Raw genomic sequence first — 18,497 nt, forward strand, 5'->3', positions numbered from 1 at the left:
CTTCTCCCCCCCTTTAATTTGAAGGAAATACTAGAAAGGGATAGAGAAGTTTCTGGGATGGATGAGTTTTGGATTTTTGTGTTTGAATTCTTTTGGCACTAAGCCATTTTGTTTTCCTTCCAGGGAATATCTTACCTGGCCCTTGGAAAGTCTTTTCCTATTGGTTTAATAAACAATACTAGAATGACTACTTGGAAAAAATATAGTTGGAATCCTTCCTCAGGCTAAACAACAAAATGAATTCCTGCTATATTAAAGAATAATGTGAAAATTAAAGAAATCACAATAAAATATAGGACATAATTGTACTGGAAATAACATTGATGCCCATTAGTGAGGGGGTAGTTAAATAAGGAATGCTATATCTTCTGAGTATCATGAAATCATATAAACTATAAGTTTACTGATCTGGAAAGATGTATTGAACCTTAAGCATCTTTGTAGGAATTTCAAGCTATGTCTATATATAGTATGTATAGGGTAGTTCTACTTTTATTTTTAATATGAATGTCTGTTCTATATTTATATGTGTATATATAATGGTAAAAAAAGTCTGAAAGGTATATACCAACTCAATCCCTCCAGATTACTTCTGGAGGGATGGAAGTGGAGGAGACAGAGGAAGTAATAGTAGTTTTATCACTATATATAATATTTTTAAGAGTGGTAAAACTATTATTTTATTATTTCTGCTCAATATTTTCTAAAGAAAAAGGCTAAACTTTTAAAAGTAAATAAAAATTATAATGGGGTAAGGAAGACTTCTGAGTATAACACCAAAGGCAAAAAATCATACAAGGAATCATTTTAAACTTCTGCTCACAAGTGACAAGATTGTAAAAAGAATTGACAACACAGAACACTGTGATAGATGTTGTGGGTCAGTGCAGTCAACATCCATTCCTCCTTCCTGCTGTGTGTAGAGGGTATGTGTTTCTGAGACTCCCCTGAAGTTAGGATTCGGAATGTAATTAGGTTCTGTCAATATTTAGAAGGCAGATTTGAAACAGGGCTCATCTTTTAGCTGCTGTTGCTATTAGCAAACAAAATTATGAAGACTGACATGCTTAGAGACAGCTGCACTGATACCCAGAGTTCCAGTGTCCAATCATCAGCCTTGAAGATGTTGACAGTTGTTGTAGGCTCAGGAAAAACATGCCATACAGAGAGCACAACTGCAGAAAATAGAGCAAAAACAAAAGAAGCATAAGGGAGAATACACTGTTGAAAACAGAGTATAGAACAGAGTAGACAGAGAAGAGAAAAAGACAATGAAATAGGGGCTGGGACTGTGGCTTAGTGATAGAATGCTCACCTGGCCCGCGTGAGGCACTGGGTATGATCCTCAGCACCACGTAAAAATACAATAAAGGTATTGTGTCTATCTACAACTAAATATATATATATATATATTTAGTTGTATATATATATATATATATATATATATCAATGAGATAAAAATCAGGAACTAAAGATTATACATAACTGGAATTCCTAAAGAGGATAACTGAAAACAAACAGATAAAATTTAAAAAAAAAAACTATTTGAAATAAAAGATTTTTTTTTTAAACCGGGGATTGAACCATTGAGCGACATCCCCAGAACTCCCTACCTTTTTTTTTTTTTTTAGTATCCGGTGACCCCGTCAGTTTTTTTTTTTTTAATTATTTGCTCTTTTTAGTTATATATGATGTAGAATGTATTTTTGACATCATACATACATGGAGTATAACTTCCCATTCTTGTGGTTGTACATGCTGTAGTCATTATTTACATATGAACATAGGAAAGCTATGTCCTATTCATTCCACTGTCTTTCTCATCCCAACCCTTCCTCCCTTCCCCGTTTTCCCCTGTCCAATCTGGTGAATCTTCTGTCTCAGCTTTCTGGGTCACTGAGATTATAAGCATGTGTCAACATGCTCAGCCTGTTCAATTTATTTTTAACTTTAAAAAATTAACTTCTGAGCTAGGTGTGGTGGCACACACCTGTAATTCCAGCAACTTAGGTTGAGACAGAAGGATCCACAAGTTTAAGGCCAGGCTTATCAACTTTTGTGATAACCTGTCTCAAAACAAAATAAAAAGGTCTGGGGTGTAACTCAGTGGTAGCTACTCCCTGGATTTAATTCCTAGCGGGGTCGGGGAGCAGGGGAGGGATTTGATTTAAATAAACTCCCATTTCAAAAAAATCTAGTGGAGAGATTGTGAACAAAAACCAACCTATATGTAATTGTGAACAAAAGACCAATCTAAAGAAGCTATATTCTATGTCTACAACAAAACTTAAAGTAAACAAGGTAACACATGTATACAGCTTTATCTTCCATATGCTGAACAAATAACACTGGATTTATTCAGCTGCATTAAATAGTTAATTGTATATAGTTTTAGCTATTTATATGGAATATTTAAAACTCCTAAAATCTATAGGTTATGAAATTCCCATAAAGATCTAGGTTCAACAATTAGGTCACACAGCTATCAATTCCACAAAATACTTGAGTCTGTGTCGCAGGCAGAATAGTTCTGTGTGTACATTGGAAAGGCACGCCTGGGGGACTTTCTCTCTCACTACATTCAGGTTATGAGGAAGAACTAACTCCATGACCATAGTCACAGTCTATCTGATGCCACCATGTAAACGTGGTACTTTAGTGCTCCAGGTGGTCCCGCAATGAAACTCCTGGCCTGCAGCATGGAACAAACTGTTCTGTGCATTGGTTTGGTCTGCTCTCTCCTGCTTAACTATTTGAGGGCTAGTCCCTATAGCTTTGCATAAGACCTGTCCCCTTTCTGTAAGGACAATATTACTCAAATTAAGGTAAAAACTGAACTTTATTTCATAATAACTCTTCTTCAAATAAAGGAGCATAACTATGTTTTTATTCCTCATTCAGGTTTTAAAAAATTGATGGTAATAAGTAAAGACAAGATACAAATTAGTTTCCATTTTTTATTAAAATTGTTTTTTTTCTAAGGAATATATTACACTTAAGGTTCATTACTATAAATAAAGAATAATTTTCAAATCTTCTATTTTACTTATTAAAAGTGTAAACATAAAAGAAAATAATTCAACACTACCTCCCCTCCCCCCGACCCAATATACATTTAAAAAAAAATTCTTCTTTTCAGGAAAGTTCTCTCTTCAGAATGAAAACTATAGACTATCAAAATATGTTCATCTTCCTGGACTGCAAGGTCATGGCGGGAATGACCAGTGTCCATTATGAAATAGAGCTGTAGGGCTGTGACTTAAGTCCGTCTCCTTCTTTGGGGATTGTCACTCAACTGCCCTCAGAGACAGATTCTTCTCTGTCCAACAGGTGTCCAAAGACATGGACAGCAGTAAGGCATTGAGCAAAGACTCTGTGATGAGCACAACATGAAGGCTGCACACTCCAGGAGGTGGATCAGAGCCAGTGGTGACAAGCAATGTGGCTGAGAATTAGTTATAGAATATTACAGCTGGAAGGATTCTGAGAAATCATCTAGTTGTTTTTTAAATGGCCTCAAACAGTAAGTCTTCTCACTGAAAAGCATATCAATAAAATTTTATGGAATACTCTGATAATATCTATTTATGTATCTTCCTAAAACTATTTAAACATCGAAAACTTATGTTAACCATATTTTAACATTTTTAGAATATCCATTTGGTCTTAACAAAAATAAATATCTTATAGGAAAAAGGTAAGGTTTGCCGATTTTAAGAAAAAAGCAAGGAAAAAGAATGTTTTCTGAGAAAATACCAGAGAGAACTACATTATGACTACCTAACTGCTTGCCAGTTTCTTTAAAGCTGTCAGCTCAAGGCTACTGACATGGCTTTTATTTCCTTCCTGTAAATTCTGGTCTTCAAAACCTGAGACAAATTTTTATGATATTTTTGATAACTGGGACCTTAAAACAATCAAAATGAATCTAAGTTTGAACTGAAAACCGAGGTAGTCAATTTTTATAAGCACTTGACCTTTTTTGAATTGGGAGGGGACTCTAGTTCATTGTCCCCAAATTAGCAGCTCTGCATTCTTCTTCCCTGCTCCACTTAACTTTACCCCAGCTGCAGCCCACTCCATCTCTCTGACAGAGGAAACTGGTTTTGTTTTTCCTAACATGAAGGGCCTAACCACCACAGAATACCAGCATGTATGCAATTTCAAATTCTTCAGTTCACAGCTGAATTTTAGACTAATATTTCTGCATTGTCTCAGATTTTAAAAGTTTTTGCTTCAAAACTGTCATATTCTAAGAGACTAAAATGTCTCTCTTAAAATTTCTTACAGGTTCAGTGTCCTTCTAAGTCTTGCTAAGTACACTATGCAGAATCAGTTATAAACAACCTTGATTAAGCTTTACTGAAGAGAAAGGGAGACATCAATGAAGTTAGTTACCTTCAGGAACTCACAATTTCTTAATCTCATACTCCATCACATTTCATGTTTGTGCAGATAAAACACTGGGCCACCAGATTCCAAGCTTAATAAATATATATACAAAAAGTGTCATCCATAATATTTTCTTCATAAAGTCATCAGTGCAAATATAATTATATCAAAAAATAAAGCAAAGATATATTTCAAGTATAAAAAGCACCATGCTTGGAAACAATACTACCTAATGGCATTACTGCACAACAGTCAAAATATAGTCAAACCTAGCACTGTGAATCTCAAATATATTATTAATCCATTTGATTTTTTGGTGAAGTTCTTTATACAACTTTGTGGGGTGATACATAATCATAATAGGTATGTAAGTTTAGATAATTATACATTTATTTAAAAATATACTCTACTTTTCTCTCACCTTGCATAATTTAATGGATGTATAATACTGAGTGTTGTCCAGCAGACCACTCTTTCTCTTAAACTGAAATTAACTATGTTTGGGGCCCCAGCTTTCACAATGACAAATACCACAAATACCTCCAATTTATATCTCATGCAAACATATACTTTAGATTTATGTATTTTAAAAAGTAACTTTCCTTTATGTGGGACTGCCAAAACAGTAGTTATGCTGCTTTGCTCATTTAGCACAATTTCTAAACAAGCTTCCTTCAAGGGTTGAATTTTTAATGCTGCAGAACTTATTAGCTTTAGAGAGAAAAACTGGGCATCACCTCTCATTAAAGAAATTTCAAAGAGGAATCGATAAATGGGGTTGGTGCTCTGGTACCACAGAATTATTTCACAAAATCTATATGGTAAGAGAGTTATCAAAAGCAGGAGGTAAAAGATACAGTTTTCATCTTATTCATAAAAAATTTTTCAGGTATTCTAAATTCTTCCCGAACAATTTTAGTCCACTGAAAATAACCACATACATGTTTATAACACAATTTCCTTTCATCTACATTGTTCAAAAGGGATAAAATAAATGGTTTTGCTTCATTGGATTACAGTTGTCATAACTAATACCTGAAAAATGTACAACAATTTTTTCTTCTGGTTGCACATCTTCAACGTTTTTGCCGGGCAGTGTGTTTTATTCTCTCTGCTTCCACATTTTTTGGAGTCATTATTAAGTTAATGGACAATGAAATGGAAGCTGAGCACTGAAGATCGGTGAGTAGACAGGGTTAACGATACACTGATAACAGTTCAGTAGTAGACTGCTACACAGCTGGCAAAAAAGGCAAGCGGAATGAATTCACAAGACTTAGTAAAACAGTTTAAAACTCTTCAGGACAAACAATGAGAACAATGATACAAATGTACTATGGACAAGTGGGGCATGATGGCACAAGTCTCTATCCCAGCTACTTGGGAAGTTGAGGCAGGAAGATTGCCAGCTAAAAGCCAGCCTGGGCAATATACTGAGACCCTGTCTTGAAACCAAAATCAAATCAAACTAAACTAAGCCCAAATAAAAGTATACTATACATACAGCCATCAAATTTAAAATAAGTGTAATAGTGATATAGAAATTTTAATTCATTATTTTCTGTAAATTAAAGGGCAACTGATACTTCTGAGGGCAAGATCCACAACTTACAATTTTGTAATAATTGGCTATTATTTGTTACTGTGGTGTCCAGGATGAACTTGCTTATCATTTTAGGTTAATGAAAATGCTGAGGTATGTAATCACTCTGGGAATTTCACCAATTATCCTGTTTTCAAAAGAAAACTTCAGGGAGATTATATATCTTGAAGTACAAGATGTGGTGACTTGTAATTCCTTCTCCTTCTCCAATCTTTGAGGTGGCTGGGTAGTTGATGAGGAGCGACTGCTGTGAAGTTTTGCTTCAAGGTCCATTGTAGTGAACAGGCCCAAGCCAAAGTCAGGAATGCCACTTCTACCATTGCACAGGTTCACACTTGCCCAGATTTTGTGCTTTGTTCACAGGAATATGAGATAAAGGAGTTGAGAATTCACTTTTCTTTAAATTTCACTTTTCCATTCCTAGTGCCATACACAGAGAAGAAATCCAGCCAGCAGAGGAAACAGATTGCCTAGCAGAAGCCAGAGGGTGACCACCAGGCTGGAGGAGCAGGAACAGAGATCTAGAGTTGAAAACAAGAAGTTGACTTTCCATAACCATTTTGTGATTAAATCATACCAATTAAATATTGACAGATGCATAGAGGTGAATAAGAATCATCTTAGCAGAATAGAGTGACTTCCTGGCCAGGAATGGTGGTGCACACCTGAAATTCCAGCAGTTCAGGAGGCTGAGGCAGGAGGACTGCAAGTTCAAAGTTAGCTTCAGAACTTAGTGAGTCCCTGAGCAACTTAGCATTACCCTGTCTCAAAATAAAAAATAAAAAGTGCTGGGAATGTGGTTCAGTGGTTAAATGCTCCTGGGTTCAATTCCTAGTACTAATAAAATAAACAAAAATTTTTAAAAAGAGTGACTTCCTGAAACCCCAACACACAGTTATTGTTTTTTAATATTATAAAAAATAGAATATACACACAAAGGAAGAAAAGATAACTACCAAGTCAAGGTAATAATAAAATGGCACCCATGAAAAGAAAGAAGTGTCTTAGGGTGGTAACCAGCAAAGGTAAAGATGGTACGTGAACTTGGTTATTCTGTGATGGATGAAGAACTTTCTCTCCTTTTTTTTTTTTTTTAGTACTGGGGATTGAATCCAGGAGTGCTCTATCACTGAGCTACCTCCTCAACCCTTTTTATTTTTAAGACAGTTCTCAAGTTGCCAAGGCTGACCTTGAACTTGCAATCCTCTTGCCTTAGCCTTCTGAGTTGTTGGGATTACAGAGATATGTCGCTGTGCTGAGAAAGAACTCTTTTCTTTTATCCTTACTTGTCCCTTATAAGTAGGGTGACCATATAATTTATTATTCCAAACCAGTACAGTTCAAGAATAGAAGACAGCACTGTTAATAATTACACCAGGAGGGGAGACATGAGGCCTACCCAGTCAAACTAAGACAGATGGTCCCCAATTTCTAGAAATCTACCCATTCATCCATATCATGCAAGGTTTGATTTGGAAAAAGCAGATGATGGGCTTTGGGCACTAGGAATATATTTTAAATTATTTATGAGCTGTTCTCAAGGCTAAAATGCTTCCCTGAATAATTCTCATAATGAAAATATTTTTATTGCAGTTGAGACAAGGCCAACCTAAGCTTAATTTATGATGAGTTTTTATTTTTATATTTTGAACAATAAAGATCTTATATGGGAATTTTGAAGTTGTCATCAGAATGTCCACAATTCAAGTAGAGATAAAAGAAGTGTGAATTACAGAACTTGAAGAATTGTGGGCTGATAGGATAACTGTGAGTCAAGCATCAGTTTTTTAAAAAAGTTCTCTTGTAGGTAAATCTTGACTCAAGTCAAGAGATGGGCAGTGGAAAAAATTACAGATGGGTCTTCAAAGAACCACTAAGTTCAAGTCTAAATTGCTTAAAAGGTAACAAAAATAGAATTGATCTTCAGTTACAGATGAACAGAATGATAATTATCAAGGCATGAGACCACTCTTTGAGCATCTATTTTAGTGTTGAGTATCATTTAAAAAATTGTCTCATGGCATGTTACGTAGGCAACCTATGGGAAATTTCCATTCTTTCCCAATGGAATCACCATGTAATTGTTACAAATGTAATTGTATACAAATCCTATGAGAAGTCCACTTAATAGAAAATAGTGCTTCTCAAAGTATGGTCCCTAGACCAATATCAGCATCACCTAGGACCTTATTAAAAATGCAAATTCTTCGTGTTTTAACATGGTTCTGATGCATGCTAAAGTTTGAGAACCTCTGACCTAGAGCTGTAAATGTCCACTATAGTAGCAGCCAGTACTTATATGTGCTATTAAAGTTAAATTAAAATCTTAGAGCTTGGTTGTACAGTTCAATGGTAGAGGACTTGCCCGGCATGCATGAGGCTTTGGGTTCAGTCCCCAGCACGGAACAATAAACAAACAAACAAATAAATAAATATTTAGTTCTGGTCATAGTATCCACATTGCACATGTTTAATAGTCACTTGTGGCCAATGACTATTATATTGTTGAATTGGACAATGTGAATTACAGAATATTTCCGTTAACACAAATGTTCTGTTAGAAAAATTTCTGGCCTACTGCATCAGGTAGTGTGGAGTTGGCTGGAGTTACTTATAACACAGGTCTTTATCTCCTGATTTCGTAATCAATAATGGAAACTGTCTTGAGCAATACAGAACAATTATTTAATTGCTTCAAGCATTTAGAAGTAATGAGTATGGAAAAGGAAGGAGAAAAGAAGATAAGTTTAACATTCTTTTTTTTAGTTGTTGATGGACCTTTATTTCATTTATTTACTTATATGTGGTGCTAAGAATTGAACCCAGTGCCTTACACATGCTAGGCAAGTGCTCTACCACTGAGCCACAACCCCAAGTTTAACATTCTTAAAAGACACTGCAACTGTAAGGAAGCTATATGAACAAATCATTGAGAAAACCAACAACAATGACAAAAATCAGAAGAATTTGGGGAGAGAAATATCATTACACTTCCTCCAGAATATCAGCAGTTTTAATGTTTTAAAGTCACACTTAAAAATACTTTAATTCAGAAGACAGATTAGGGATGATTGTTTAATAATTATTAATATTATTCATACAAGTACATTTCAAGTGTCAACATTTTTACAATTTGTTGGTCAACAAAAACTGTATTAAAGAGAAACAATCTACCTAAAAGAAATAGCATATGTAAAGTCTGTTCAGGTCCTTAGTTCATAGTTTAACATGTTCAGTTAAAGCTCTGTGTGTGCTCTATTCACACATATTAGCAAATATGGGAGGATGTGTTATTCTAGAATTTCAACAGTGATGCTTACAAACTATAAAAGTAATGCTTGAAATTATCCATTCTTATAATATTTTTGCACATTTTTCAATATCAGTGTTAGTAATTTGAAGTTTACAATGTTTTTGAGCCTGCCTCCTATTGAACTGGCAAGTTAACATGAAAAGAAATAAGACCACAACACAAAGGCTTCAGAAAAAGGACTGATAAAGAGGGAAGCAGGATAAAAAGTAGAGTGTAAAGTGCCAGCTGGTTGGAGTAGAGTGTAAAGTGCCATGATCAAGTGCTGCCCACCTCTTTTCAACAGACTCCCTAGTCTTTGTCATGCTCCTAGGTGGGAACTTTTCAAAGGCCCTTAACTGGGTCTGGCTTTCTCCTCATTCCTACACATTCTTCTCCTGGATTCCAAAGAATTTTTGCCAGCTGGAGTTAATGCTCCCTTTATTTCAACTCAAAGGCTAGTGGTCTGAATCCCTGCTTGTCTCTTTGATAATGAGATGGTAATAGTTTCTTACAATTAAATCTGGGATTAGGTCTGAGAACGAGAACTCATCAGAACTATCTATTTATGGATTTTAGCCAACGTAATTTAATAACAACTGTAAGAAAACTAAGTCTTCCAATCATCTCCACATCAAAAGTTAATTGAGCAGATTTATCACTATTTACTGTATATTACATCAAAAGGTGTAAGGCTTTATAGAATTTCAAATAATTAATTGTGTGATTACTATTAGAACTGCAGAAAATTCAGCTAACTAAAATACTGTGGAAAAAAAAGAATTTGAACCTGGCAGGCTTAGTAATTCTGTCTGCAAAGACAGTCCTTAGCTACTGTCTTGGAACTGCTGTCTTCTGGACTTCATCCTATGCACATTTTCCCTTTGCTAATTTTGTTTTACATCCTTTTGCTTGAACAAGGCTAAGCCTTAAGTATGACAAGTCCTGTGAGTCCTTCTATTGAGCCAACAGAACTAGAGGTGGTCTTGAAGACCCTCAACGTAAGTACTAATCTCCCCAAACTCACCCTCTGCTACAGCCCCTAGGACTTGGAAAAGAAAGGAAGTTAATCCTAGAGGTGGAAAAACTTTCACGTGTAAACTGAATGTAGCCCTGTATTTTCAACCAGAGCACAGAAGAGACAAAGGGTTGTGAGTGCAGTTTCATTTTTAAAAATAACTGTAGTTAAAAAATAAAACACTGCATGAGATTTTTGTTGTTCATATTCTAAAATGCTGTGCTGCCATAGATTTACTCATAGTTCATTTAAGCCACAATTTTAATTGAGAATTCATGAATTCTGTTCTTACAATCTTAGTGATGGGTTGTGAGCCTCAGTATGAACAATTGATAATGAGGAAGGCATTCTTCTCAAGTCAGATTTTTCCATCCTCCTTCTAACTCTAAAGAACTGTCTCCTTACTACTTTAGAGTTCTATAATGGCAGGAAGAAGGATTTCGCTACAAGCTGCAACCAGGAGAGAAGCAACTCAACTTGCTCCAGGCTCTTATAAAGGTAATTTCAACACTGTGTTACTCATTACTTTCCCTCTTAGTTCCAACCACAAAGAGTACTCACCCAGTGGAAGCGCTCGAGTCAGGTTAGCCACTGGGGGATCTGTCTCTGGAGGACACTGCTCACAGAAATCCCAGCATGATGGACAGAGCAGGTTTCCCTCATGAATCCAACCATTCATCTGAATACTGACAGGGAGGACCTGTCCAGCCCGGCTGCATAAATATGAAGTATCTTGGACCCAAACCGTTAGACCTTGAAGAGAACAAGAAATCTTCCAATAGGGAGGAAAAAAAAAATCAGATCAGTACGATTCTAGGATATGAGATTTCTCCTTCAATTGCAGAAAATATACTAAAATTCACTAGAAATATTGGCTATAAAGCACAATTTGGCATTGAGCATATTTTTATTTTATTTTTTTTTAACTGTAGTTGAACACAATACCTTTATTTATTTATTTTTATGTGGTGCTGAGGATTGAACCCAGGGCCTCGCCCATGCTAGAGGAGCGCTCTACCGCTGAGCCACAACCCCAGCCCCCCCCCAGCATACTTTTAACTCATAGTTTCTAAAAGATTTTCACTATAGTAGTGTGTGTGTGTGATTGTGTGTATGTATGTAAAAAAAATATATATATATAATATATATATATATAATATATATATATATATATTATATATATATATAGTTGTTGATGGATCTTTATTTTATTTGCTTATTTATTTGTGGTGCTGGGAATTGAACCCAATGCCTCACAAGCACAAGGCAAATGCTCTACCCCTGAGCCACAACCCCAGCCCCTGTGGTAGTATTTCTTAAACTCTCAGTTCAGCAACTGGAATTCACAGACCCTGAAGCCAACTTATAAAGAATAATATTTCTATATTTTTCAGCATCCTTCAGCCTAAATCTCTGTGAAATAGCCATCAACCATTTCACCTCTCTCCACAAGTGAGGAGATTTTGTAAGTCAAATTTTATTAGTTATCTAAATCATTAAAATAATATATATTCACTGTAAAGAAAAAAAAGCATACGATATAGAAATGTACATAGAGAAAGTTCTTCATTCTTTCTTCCTACCCCAGATCTTCTGCTCAGAGATACAAAGTCATGGTGATTTTATCCAAATTGGTAACATCTTTTTTTTTTTTTTTTTAAAGCTACTAGGGATTGATTCCCAGGGAGCTTTACCACTGAGCTACTCCCCAGCCCTTTTTAAGTTTTTATTTTGAGACAGGGTCTTGCTGAGTTGCTGATGTTGGCTTTGAATTTGGGACCCTCCTGCCTCAGCCTCATGAGTAGCTGGGATTACAGATATGTGCCACTGTATCTAGTTAGACTAGTAACATCTTGAAAGGCAAGATTCAAATCTCAACTGCAGGGGTAACTAATGTTAAAAAACAGACACATTAAAGACAACTTTCAAAATATTTAAAAATCACTGTGTCCTCTACAAAGTCGTTTCCTACAAAGATTCATGTTAATTTCAAATATGCTACTTCACACTGAATATTTCTGGAACTTCTTTCTTGGAACTACCTTCAATATCAGTGAATGATTCTGAATGTGTCGGAGGGCAACAAATTTTTACTTGCCAAAGTAGATGCAATTTATGGAAATAGCCCAAAGCTGCCCAGAACCAAATCTGATAAATGTAGCTGTCTAAACTAGTTAACATAAGATTTAACATAGGGGTAATAGAAAACATTAAAGTTTATTTTCTTAGTTATTAAACTACTTCAAATGGCAATTTCAAAAGAAGAATTACAAAAGTACATTTGAACAATGAGTCATTTAAAAAATAACTCTATCATTAGTGAAGTTGAAATATAAGACTAATTTGGAAATTTGTTACAATAAGTACAAAAAACAAACTACAAAGTGACCTTTTCCCTAAGTCCTGTCACTCAATAGTGCAAAGTAATCATTATTTTAAGCAAGAATTGATTGAGCATTATGCTTGGTGCTGAAAAGAATACCAAAGAAGTCCATGATACAGTGTCAGCCTTCTTGAACCTTTAACTGAGATAAAAGACATAACATATAACTTTTTCCTTAAAAAAAGACTATGAGGGGCTGGGGTTGTGGCTCAGCTGTAGAGTGCTCGCCTGGCACGTGCAAGGTGCTGGGTTCGATCCTCAGCACCACATTAAAAAAAAATAAGTACATAAAATAAATATATTTTTTAAAAAAGACTATGATTAAGAATTGAAAATGGTAAAAACAATAGCAACAAATATTAGAAATTTTCATGTTAAAAAAGCATTTATACCCTAAGATGGACATGGGATTCATTCATTTGTTTGTTTTGGTACTGGGAATTGAACCCGGGGTGCTTTACCACTGAGCTACATCCCCAGTCCTTTTTATTTATTTATTTAAAATTTTTGAGAAAGGGTCTTGCTAAGTTGCGGAGGCTGGCCTTGAACTTGAGGTACTCCTGTCTCAGCTTCCATAGTCACTGGGATCACAAGTGTGTATCACTACACCCAGCAAGGATTTGGAGCAGAGTAAGGTACATATCGATGTTACAGTTTGGGAAGAAGATGAGAATTAGATGAGTGTTGATGGGAAAACTCCCTTGATGAAGCTAATTCTGGGAATTAAGTGTTGGCAGACAAAGTAGATGTACAAGAAGTAGAAGACTTAATAGACTCAAGCAAGCTGAATCAAAATCCAGCAGCAAGGAAACCCAAGAAGCAACATGATGGAATTCGAAGAATACAGGAAGGCCTGGAATTGCTGGCACCAGAAATCAAGAAGTATAGGCTACAGTTAGAGAGATTAAAGTTTATTTTATTAAGAGTTAGGTCTATTTATGGTGTTCTTAAACAGACTGTATATATTGAAGAACAACTGAAAAGCAATTTGGAAACTCTGAGTATGTACATAAGGCCTTTGACCACTACCTTCACTACAATTTTAACTCTTTAAAAAAGTAAAGAGTTAAAAAAAGAATTTACCAGCTTCCAGAGGGGAAAGAAAAAAAGATTATATACATTAAAAAAAAATCACAGTGATATTGAGAGCCAAAATGCCAAGGAAAAATTCCTTCAGAATTATGATGGACAATGATTTTCAAAAAGAAAACTATACCCAAACTACTGAAGAATAGTAGAATATGCCACCCCCAAATATGCCATTTTGGCATAACAATTATTTAGACCTAAAGGCACTTGAAAAACAGCAGAACAAGGAAAGTATTCTGACTCTCCCTCTCTTCTTGAAAGTAGGAGATAAAAATCCCACATCAAAGATGTCCTCCCTGGGGCTGGGGTTATGGCTCAGGCGTAGCGTTCCTGCCTAGCATGCGTGAGGCACTGGGTTCAAATAAAGATCCATCAACAGCAAAAAAATATTTTTTTAAAAAAAAGATGTCTTCCTTATTCCAGGAAAAAAGAAACATCACTGGAGACAGGGAGTCAAAGTTGAGCAAATTTTAGTACAAAAAAATGCTGTTAAAATAATTCTCATCTTCTTTAGCCTCCCCATATCTTTTACTTTTTTTTCCCATAATTGCTTCCCTTTGTTTAACCTAGTAAAAAAGCATCTAGATTTTACCACTTCTTTCATGTAAAACTTTTATTAAATAAACACATATGCTTAACTCCTGGAAATGTACCTTTTGCCAACTTAATCTTCAGGCCCAGCTTGAGTCTTGCCTACCCTACACTATCATCAGGTATAAGGGCAGGATAGTGATACTTTCATACGCTAGAGGTCTCAAAATTCTCCTCTCCCAGATACTCCTCAAAAATCCACCAGGGGATATGATCCATTAAAATGAAGGGGGAAAAAAAAACCCTAGAAGTAAAGGAACCAATATAGAAAGGGACAGAGGCACCCCCAGGATGATCATGACTGGAGAAGGAAAGGGACAGTTATGTTATAAATTTAAAGGTTATCTTTATCCAGATTAGTATAGATTAGAAACTTCCAGAGGTGATTTTCTTAAGATTAAACTGATAGAATACCTAAAGCATCTGATTATATGAAACTAGATGAGTCCAAGGAAAAAAGTTTGGAATTAAATTAGTGTTAAATAAAGAAAAACTGAATGAGAAAACAAGATATTAGTTATTAAATCCAGAGGGAAAGTTTTGGGGGGAGAATAAGAGAAGTAATCATTGTAAAACACATGGCTTCACATTTACATAGTCATCTTAAGGTAAATATAATGAAAATATACCTATCCAAAATTACTACAGAGAAGACGGAGAACTAGGAAGCGAATGTAATATGAAAAAAGGTGAAAGAGCTAAATACTACCAAAGAAATACACTGTATTATTGTTATGTAGAAGGCGGTCGTTGTTTATAAGAAATATGAATTAAAGTATTTAGGAGTGAAAGTATTTAGCAGGTAGCATGCCTGCAATTTGCATGAAATGACTCAGAAAATTTTTTTGAGCCATTCTGAGAGTTTTTCAATCAAAATAAATAAAAACAACAATCATGAAACCAATAAACAAAAAATGCCCCAAAGCCCCCCAACACAAAAGAGCTAATCAAACTGTTAATCATTAAGAAATCAAACACATTTTCCACATAAATAGTGCTAGTATTAAATTAGAAAAAATAACTGATAATATTTTGGTACAGTGAAAGTAAAGCCAATCTTTGCAGATGGCATGGTAAGTCTATATAATCCCTTCATAATGGTTGAGATTTATAAAACATTAAAAGAGCTTAAAAAGGTCACCTTCCTATTATACTTGTCACTGTTCTTGCTTTGTCTCCTTCAATATTCTCACTTATGGGAATTTATTTTAAAAATGTAAATATATTTATAAAAGCATTTTTATATGGTGAAAATGGAAATAAATTCAATATGTAAGAGAGTAACTTTCCTAATTATAATACTTTAAAATGATGCCATGTTCTATAGCCATAAACAACAATAAACATTATTAATGGAAAGGAAGAGGTATCCCCTATTAAAAGTACTAAAGCACTTGTTTAGCACACATGAGGCCCTGGGTTCAATCCTAGTATTCACTGGGCCCCCACAGTATTAAGTGAAGCCAGTAAGACAAAATTACATACCATGATTTTAACTAGGTCAGAACTACATACTATTTTTTTTTAATTAGAGCTTTATAGTTATACACAGTTGTTGGGTTCATTCCCAATAAACTCATACATGCATGAAAATCTACTTCAGTTCATGGTTCCCTCTTTTCCCTCCCATCTTCCCCCACTTATCCTTCTATTCTAATAGACTTTATTTAGCTCTCTATTAAATTGTATTTGATTGGTTCTTTACATAATCTTATCCTTCCCTCCCCCTTTCTTTCATTTCACTCTAGCTTCTGCATATGAGAGTAAACATCCAACCTTGGAGTTTCTGAGTTTGACTAATTTCACATGATATTCTCCATATCCATCCATATACTTGTAAATGCCATAATTTCATTCTTTTAAATGACTGAGAAGAACTCCATTATATTTATATATGTACCACATTGTCTTAATCCACTCATCTATTGATTGGGTTGATTCCACAATTTAGCTATTTTGAATTGTGCTGCTGTAAACATTGATGTGGCTTTGTTGTTGTATTATGCCAACTTTAGATCTTTCGGGAAAATACCCAGGAATGGGATAGCTGAGTCACATGGTGATTCCATCCATGTTTTTTTTTGTTTTTTTCTTTGAGGACCCTCCAAACTGTTTTCCAAAGTGGTTTACTAGTCTGCAGTCCCACCAACAATATGTTCAACAAAGTTTACATCAAACATCTTTTTAAAATGGTTTTTAAGTTGTTGATAGACCTTTATTTATTTATTTAATTTATCCACATGCTGTGCTGAGAACCAAACCCAGTGCCTCACACATGCCAGGCAAGTGCTCTACCGCTGAGCCCCAGCCCCAGCCCTCAATGCATACATCTTTTTTTTTTTTTTTTAAGAGAGAGTGAGAGAGGGGAGAGAGAGAGAGAGAGAGAATTTTTAATATTAATTTTTTTTTTTAGTTCTTGGCGGACACAACATCTTTGTTGGTATGTGGTGCTGAGGATCGAACCCGGGCCGCACGCATGCGAGGCAAGCACGCTACAGCTTGAGCCACATCCCCAGCCCTGCATACATCTTTAATGGGATTTATTAGAACGTGATTCCTGGATTCCAGTTGTCACATTACAGCTAGAAAATATTTATTTCTAATTTTCTTTGTAAGACTTTAATGCTATATGAATTAAATGAAATTAAATAAAATATATATTACTAAAGCTGCTACCAAAAAAATTAAATTTCATAGTCAACTTTAAAAATAATTGCAAAATTCCTAGTTACAAAGGACCATCTAACTCTTGTAGTGGAAATGGCACAATGCTTATTCTTCAGTTCTCAGGATCACATTATCCTTCCTGATATGGAAAATTAAGTTGGATACCCCTAAGTTACAGAATTCCTGTATCTTGATCAGTTCTTAAAAAGGTGACAGTCAATCAATATCAGATATATAAATAATTGGGAAAGTAGTAGTTTGGCCATTTAGATTACTTTAAATTTTTTTTTCTTTTTTTAAATTTTTATTTATTTTTTTTACTAATTAGTTATACATGACAGTAGAATGCACTGCCATTTGGCTTTCTAATCTCAGTTTTTTGTTTTCTTTGGAAGGCTGAGGATTAAACTCAAAGCCTATCTCATATTAGGTAAGTGCTCCACCAGTGAGCTATATAAAAAGCATGAACTATATAAAAAACTATTATTAATCAACAATTAGTTTTTTAATTCTTATAACTCATGCTTTCCTCAGACCTCTTGAAATAAAATTTTACATTTCTTCCAATATAAAACATTTGTTCAAGAACAAAACTTAATCTTTATCATTACTTCCTCATCATGCTCAGAAGCAAAAATATTATGAAACTTATTAATATATAGATATTTTACATATACATATGTATTTTTTTTGATAGGGGGTTGTAGTAGGGATTGAACCCAGGGGGCACTCTGCACTAAGCCACATCCCCTTTCAATTTTTTATTTTGAGACAGGGTCTTGCTAAGTTGTCAAGGCTGGCCTTGAACTTGTGATCCTCCTGCCTCAGCCTCCTCAATCTTTGGGATTACAGGCATGAACCATTGCACGTGGCTGCAATTATATCTACTGTTAAACAAATGTAGAAAGGCAAATTTTTCCTCAAAGAAATAAAAATATTTTCACAAAACACAAGCATCAAACTAATAATTACATAAATAATCAAAATAAGCTAAATTATCCATCAGTAAATTATGTATCTAAAAATGCATAAAATATAATTTCAAATATAAAAGACTGCAAGATAAAAATTATATAATATTTAGCATAATTATTAAAAGCATGTACTTTACCTGATAACATCCACTTCCCCAGTCTGGGTAACTCAGCTTCCTCTCACACTTTTCCATGACAAATGCCGACTTCTGGATTAGACAAACTGAATGGGGTCCATACTTTTCGGCACCATAGTTTTTAAAAATTTCTGAAGCAAACCAGGAGTCTCAAATTAGATTTTTTTAATACAAAGAATAAGAAATTGAAGCATTCTATTTTATAATTAAAAGCTGCTTTAAGAAAATCAAACTTTTTATTTATTTTATTTTATTTTTTTAGATATTTTTTAGTTGTAGTTGGACACAACACCTTTATTTCACTTATTTATTTATTTTTTATGGGGTGCTAAGGATCGAACCCAGGGTCTCGCA

General features: G+C 34.8%; 1 protein-coding gene across 2 annotated transcripts in view; it reads right to left on the reverse strand.

Annotated features, from left to right (window-relative positions):
• Positions 1–2,987: 2,987 nt before the first annotated feature.
• The window catches only part of LMLN (leishmanolysin like peptidase), a 77,839-nt gene continuing 62,329 nt past the window's right edge, over positions 2,988–18,497 (reverse strand). For both annotated transcript variants that reach the window (XM_081302658.1, XM_081302657.1), the window contains exons 15-17: positions 18,144–18,274; positions 10,864–11,074; positions 2,988–6,516 (exon numbers count right to left, since the gene is read on the reverse strand). In XM_081302658.1, the coding sequence (XP_081158784.1) occupies positions 6,416–6,516; positions 10,864–11,074; positions 18,144–18,274 (443 nt within the window). In that variant the 3' untranslated portion in view covers positions 2,988–6,415. The remainder of the gene's footprint in view (positions 6,517–10,863; positions 11,075–18,143; positions 18,275–18,497) is intronic.

This window comes from Spermophilus citellus, assembly GCF_964194105.1.
Source record: "Spermophilus citellus genome assembly, chromosome: 7".
Lineage (NCBI taxonomy): Eukaryota > Metazoa > Chordata > Mammalia > Rodentia > Sciuridae > Spermophilus > Spermophilus citellus.